This window comes from Saccopteryx bilineata, chromosome 7, assembly GCF_036850765.1.
Source record: "Saccopteryx bilineata isolate mSacBil1 chromosome 7, mSacBil1_pri_phased_curated, whole genome shotgun sequence".
NCBI classification, from domain to species: Eukaryota; Metazoa; Chordata; class Mammalia; order Chiroptera; family Emballonuridae; genus Saccopteryx; species Saccopteryx bilineata.
The window spans coordinates 44,633,855-44,640,364 of record NC_089496.1 but is presented as its reverse complement, the minus strand read 5'-3'; the positions used below and the strand labels follow the sequence as shown (position 1 = coordinate 44,640,364).

The window sequence follows — 6,510 nt, the reverse complement described above, 5'->3', positions numbered from 1 at the left end:
TCTATGAATGAGAATGTCATCAAAGAGATCAATTGCAGGAACACATGCACAAATAAAAATCCTCTTACGTATTTGCCGGGGATCCCCGTCCGAAAGCATTAAGTTAGAAGGCGTTTAGTCATAATTCATTTTTATTGCTCTTTTAAAACAACAGCTTGGCTGAGCCGCGGATGCCATAAACAGCTCGCGCCTCGGCGGCGTTTTGTCTGCGCCTCGCTCCTTCCCTTCTAGTAGAAGAGCCCTGCAAGAGGCTCGTGGAGCCGTGCAGACCGCTTGCAGGCGATCGTTTAAATAGCGACCGAACTCTCCTTGCACCCACCGTCCCCGGGCGTTTGATGGGACTTTAGCTCACATCGTGGGCTCCGGCCTACTCGCCGGGAGGACTGAGGGTCTCCTCCTAGGCGGAATGAGCCCCAGGATTTTGTGGGGGTGGGGAAGGATCCGAGCTACGGAAGCCTGCGGGTTTGAGGCCAGGGAGGCTGTCTTTGTGAGAGCACCGGGAGCTCCGCGTTCAGGGCGGCCGGCCAGGGCGGAGCCGGCTCGGCAGCGGGAGCCGGGCCTGCCGGGAGCAGTGCGCGGAGGCGGGAGGGTCGCCGGCCCCCCGCGCCTGCATGTGTGCCGGTGCAAGCCTGTGACCCCACCTTCAGAAATGCACCCACCCCCCTGCTGGATCTAGAAAGAGCCCTGCAGGAAGAGAGGAGAGAAGAGCGCAGAGGCCGAGAATGAGCAGAAGAAGGAGAGGGCTTGTGGCCCAGGGTGGCTTTGTGGCACGATCTCCGCGACAGAGGGGGTCGCGTAAACCCGGGGCCTTGGAGGCCGTCAAAGGGGAAGGAGTGAGGCCAAGGGAGAGAACGTACCGACGAGCTTTGGCTCGGAGAGCAGATCAGCCGCAGTGCCAGCACGTATCCCTCACGTCCCGCCTCCTCCCCCAGAGAAACCCCTTCTAGCCCCAGCTCAGGAGGCCTTGGCGCTCCCAAGGAAACCGCCTCCAGGAGGGCCGCCATGCCTATTCCCTTCTCCAGAATGAGGTTCCCCCAGGTGCTGAAACTGGGGCAGGAGTGACTTTTCCTGCCTGTGCTCTTTTTAACCGAGATTGGAGATGGGTCAAAGGTCACCCAAAATAGGAAATGTTTAGAGAAAGTGTTTCTTTGCTACCTAAGGGAGTCCACAGGCAAATGTCTGCAAGTTTTCCCTTCTGTGGGGACAGGCTTTGGGGGAACCTCTATAAGTGGAGAACAGAACCCAGAAACCTGCAAGGTTCATTAACACCTTTGAAATGTGCCTGCCTTAAGCAAAACTTTCTTTTACTAACTGGGGAAAAGCTAGAGGGACGTGGGATCCCCAAATCCACAGACAATCCTCAGATAAATTTCATCTGTCGGATTCCGATGTGATAAACATGGTCAGAGTAAAAATCTATACATCATTGGCTGCAAAGCTTCCAGGAGCATCTCTGGATTTCTGTTACCTAAGAACGCATCAATTCTCGGCCTCTGTTTGGTCTTTTCTCTTTATGAGCCAAGGGTTGACACGAAACCTAATAGTAAACAGCAATTAACGACCCGTCAGCATCATGGTAGGTTGAGGGTGATGGAGAACAGGACCCCTGGCCCGGGATGACGTTTAGATTTGCACGTGTCTCTCTAGGGAAAGACTTGAAGGTTCCCACTAGGAACTATACAGTCAGTTACAAAAGAGAGGAGGTGGTATAGGGGAAGAAGAAAATGTCCCGTCCACCATCAGCCATCTGTCCACCCTCCCTCCCACCTGCCAGCCCACACCCCCACTTAAGACGTGCAGTAGAATGGGGGGGGTGTAAATAAAGAGTTTTACCCACTCCTAACATTCCCCCCCCTAAGAAACTGAGAAACACTGCGGGGGGGAGGGGCAGGGTCCGCGTACTTGGTGGGAGCTGTGGTCTCGCCCCTCGAGGCCCCCGCCGGAACGCGCAGGCTCCTGAGTCCAGCGGCGCCGGCAGATGGCCTGCAGCGCACCGCCCCGGCCCCCACGTTGGCCACGTCATCTCTCTCCCCCGCCTACTACCCCTCAAAATCCAGCGGCGGAGCGGCTCGGGCTCCCATAGGGCTCCCATGGCAAAGCTGAGTGGGGAGGAGAAAGGGGCGGAGAGCGAGGAGAGAGGGAGGGCGATGAGCCCGACCAGGCCTGGCCTTTTCCCGCAAGCTCAGCTCGTAGGGCTGGCCCAGCTCTAGGGTCGAGTTACAAGAAGCTCCTCACTGCCATGCTAACAGTCAGTGTGAGGGAGGTGGGGTGGGCTGTGGAGACCCTCCGTAGAGAAGGGAAGTTTCTATTCTTGTCCACGTCTTCTCCACGCCCACCCGGGTTCCTCCCAGTCAGGCCCTCTGCGCACTTTCCTCTCCATCGGAGCCAGGATCGCTGGGGGCCCAGCCTGGTGCTCCGCCACAGCGCTCGGCGCTCCTCGCTCCTCCGAGGCAGCACAGCAGGGACTGGGCAGTGAAAGCGTTCGGGGAACTCGGGCTGCGGTGTCGGCAGGATTCCTACCCTTCCTGCTCGGCGCGATTCGAGCTCCGGCCCACTGATTCCCCACCCCAGAGCGCGCGGAGCCCTCTTCCCTTCTCACCTCTCGCCAGCTCATCTTTCTGTGCGCGGTGGGGCGGGGGGCGGACGCGCGGGGGAGAGATGCTTCCCGGCCCCCAGGCCCCCGCCTCCCGGAGGGGGGCGAGCGGAGTCGGCGCGCGCAGAAGGAGCCTCTGCTCCCCTTCGCCCCGGCACTCCGAGTCTGCCCTCGCAGCGGCCGCAGCTGCCGCCGCCGCCTGGGCTGCCTGGGGGGGTTGACTGCGCGTCACCTAGACTGAGGAGCGCCAGGGATTTAAATGCCACTGAAATGGTGATCCATCACCGCGGGAGCCAGCAAACTTTCGCAGGGGGCTCCGCCATTGGCTGCCGTGGTCACGTGGCCCTCCCGTAGCGCCCTCCGCCCTCCCGCCCCCCCTCCTGCGCACTGTACATTCATATCATTTTTCTTCTCTGGCCCCATGGAGGAAGTGAGAAAGTTGGCACGGTCACCTAGGGCTTCGCAGGACCCGGTCACTCAGTGACAGATGGACAATGCAAGAATGAGCTCCTTCCTGGAATACCCAATACTCAGCGGCGGCGACTCGGGGACCTGCTCAGCGCGAGCCTATTCCTCCGACCATGGAATTACAACTTTCCAGTCGTGCGCCGTCAGTGCCAACAGCTGTGGCGGCGACGACCGCTTTCTGGTGGGCAGAGGAGTGCAGATCAGCTCGCCCCACCACCACCACCACCACCACCACCATCACCACCCCCAGCCGGCCACATACCAGACTCCTGGGAACCTGGGGGTGTCCTACTCCCACTCGAGTTGTGGTCCAAGCTACGGCGCGCAGAACTTCGGCGCGCCTTACAGCCCTTACGCGTTAAATCAGGAAGCAGAAGTAAGTGGTGGGTACCCCTCGTGCGCTCCCGCTGTTTACTCTGGAAATCTGTCATCTCCCATGGTCCAGCATCACCACCACCACCAGGGTTATGCAGGGGGAGCGGTGGGCTCGCCTCAGTACATTCACCACTCATATGGACAAGAGCACCAGAGCCTGGCCCTGGCCACGTATAATAACTCCTTGTCCCCTCTCCACGCCAGCCACCAAGAAGCCTGTCGCTCCCCTGCGTCAGAGTCGTCTTCTCCGGCGCAGACCTTTGACTGGATGAAAGTCAAAAGAAACCCACCCAAAACAGGTCAGTCTTGCCATTCCGTAGGGGCTCCTTGATGATTCTGAGAGGAGCTGCTGTGCTCCTTCCAAGGAAAATTAATAGTATTTTAAAAAGAAGTTCTTGCTTCCCACGGGTGTTGTAGGGCGTTGGGGGATTGCCCAGATGTGTTGGGGCAAAGGAGTATCTGGGACTGTTGTGTTTCCAAAGGGTTTGAATCTGAGAGATTCTGGAAATAGGAAGCGGGTAGGTGTGCGTGGGTGGGGGGTTCTGGTAATATCTCTAGGCTCCATTAATCACCGGTCTGACCAAGCTAATGGTTGGCTTCAAATGAACACTTTACACCTCATCACTCATGCTCCTTAGCCCGATTTGTGCTGAGAAATTCTCGATCTCCTCTATGTCTGAATATTGTTCTAAACGTGTAGGGGATCCCATATCGATCCTTAAATCTTTACCATTTTCTCTCATCACTTCCCACCTTGACCCCAGGAAAAGTTGGAGAGTACGGCTACGTGGGTCAGCCCAATGCGGTGCGCACCAACTTCACCACCAAGCAGCTCACGGAGCTGGAGAAGGAGTTCCACTTCAACAAGTACCTGACGCGCGCTCGCAGGGTGGAGATCGCCGCGTCCCTGCAGCTCAACGAGACCCAGGTGAAGATCTGGTTCCAGAACCGCCGGATGAAGCAGAAGAAACGCGAGAAGGAAGGCCTCTTGCCCATCTCTCCCGCCACCCCGCCGGGAAGCGAGGAGAAGGCTGAGGAATCCTCAGAGAAGTCCAGCTCCTCGCCCTGCGTTCCTTCCCCGGGGTCTTCTACCTCAGACACGCTGACTACCTCCCACTGAGGCCGGCCCAGCCCCAGACTCCATAGCCCAGGCTACTTCTTGCGCTGGGACTTCTTACCCAAAGCACATTCTCAGCTTATCTTCCTTTCTATTTGCAGTCTCTTGCTTTCTTTCTGATCCTATCTGGGGAGCTCCTGGGCAGGATAATGTCTTTCCAGAGAATTCTGGACTAGATGCTTGATTTGGGGGAGAGAGTATAACTCTTTAAGACAGATTGGGTGCCAGCACCAATTTTCTGATGGCCCCCTACTTTTAGAAGATGCCCACAGAACCCACTGTTCCTTTCAGATGCCCTTTGGGAAGTAGCCTCCTTGGCCTGCAGAAGCAATGTCAAAGGGGTCTTCACACCTTCAGTCTATCTGTGTATTTATAGTTCTCCCCTACCTGGCCCTCAAAGTAAGGTAGAGAGGATGGAGAGAGTCCAGGAGCTCATGAAGAAGAGATAGATGCACTATGAGCGTGTTTACACAATTCATTCACCTTTTAATTTAATTCAGTTTCATGTGTGAGTTTGCTGGTTGTAAATACTTTGTCCTGAGAGATTTATCTTTATACAGATTTTCTAGCAATGTTTAGATTAAGTGACTAAAACAGGGTGGGCAAATTCTCAAAGCTGGTACAATTTTATATGTGATTATAGGTTAAAGAATCAAAGCCCTCATTTAAACTCAATCGGACGCTTCTGAGGGTAGCCTCAATTTGTTCTTTTAGTGAGTCAAGGAGGCCTGCAGACCACAAGGCTTAGAAGCCTTGCTTCCTGTGCTTAAGTCTCTCCCCATCCACACCCCTTTCTTATTTCTCTGGCCACATTCTACTTAAACTTTATGCTGGATTATTTGGAAACGAAAGATAGTATTCAAACCAGCTTTTTTCCTTCCACAATTATCTTAGCTGGATATGATGTATTTTCAGCTCAATTGTTAATGTGATGGATGGCACAATGAATGTATATTTTGTGTGATTCGTGAATAGTCTTTTGCATGTCGCACAATGTTTTGATGTCCCTGAAGTACCACACTGAGTTCTATCAGTTATCCTTTGTGAGCCTATGATATTCCCCACTTCCTGTACAATCATGAATAGCTCTGAGATCCTGGAGTGATATGATCTAGAGCAGAGTTTACGGGTCTTAAGATGTCTGTAATAAATATATTCAAGTTTCAGATATACTTAAGGATCGGCGTATTTGGTTTGGTTGCAGTTTGTTGATTTCTACAAAGTTGGGCCATTTTGTGTGGGGAAGGGAAATACGACAGTGCATTTTCAGAGGTGGGACTTTTCTTGGGGGCAAAAAGGGCTTTCCACTATGTATAGTTGAAGCTTCCCTTACCAGTGTAATTAGACCTAAACAATGTCTAGAACATTGTTTTCTTTAAAATAACAATAGTTCCATTACTATAATCAAAGCTCATAATGGAAAAAAATGGTGAAAAATTTTATGAAGCAGATCTATTTTTGAAACAAACATGGGTACTTCCTGGGTCAAGTGCTAACCTTTTCACCTCCAACTGAATGTTGACGTATATATAAACAGAACCCCCTTCAAAAGCAGAAACTCTTCCCTCAAGTCTTTCCTCACATCAGTGAACCAAGAGCTAAGAGATTCACATTTAATTAGCTCCCATCTAAAGCTGTTTGAGGATGGGGACCCAATCCTACCCTTCTTCCTTCTTTTTGGGTTGTCAATGTCACAATCTATTCTACCCTTTAAATTGAGTGTGGTCTGTTTTCAGGAAGCCCTGGTGTCCCTCCTGCCATCAATATAGATATCCCCTCCTGCCATCTTTTACAATGCCCCCGTTCCCTCTAGGTTACACACTCATTCCCATCAGATTCAGCTTTGATTTCATAGCCATCATGGCTGTAATGGGTCTTCAAGTTCCTAGTTCCATGCCGCATGACCCTAGGAAAAACAGTTTTGATTTTCTTCTCTGGGCTCAACAGGTTCTTCCAG

At 53.1% G+C, this 6,510-nt stretch overlaps 1 protein-coding gene across 2 annotated transcripts; it reads left to right on the top strand.

Moving 5' to 3' along the window:
* Positions 1–3,023: 3,023 nt before the first annotated feature.
* HOXA1 (homeobox A1) lies at positions 3,024–5,674 on the top strand. 2 transcript variants are annotated; one of them, XM_066239196.1, is made up of 3 exons: positions 3,024–3,437; positions 3,641–3,735; positions 4,201–4,325. In XM_066239196.1, exons 1-2 carry the CDS (start codon positions 3,081–3,083, stop codon positions 3,698–3,700), a joined length of 417 nt encoding a protein of 138 aa, XP_066095293.1. In that variant the 5' UTR covers positions 3,024–3,080; the 3' UTR covers positions 3,701–3,735; positions 4,201–4,325. The 2 variants fall into 2 exon arrangements, with proteins under 2 accessions (XP_066095293.1, XP_066095292.1); XM_066239195.1 differs by having other exon boundaries at positions 3,024–3,735; positions 4,201–5,674.
* The last annotated feature ends 836 nt before the right edge of the window (positions 5,675–6,510 follow it).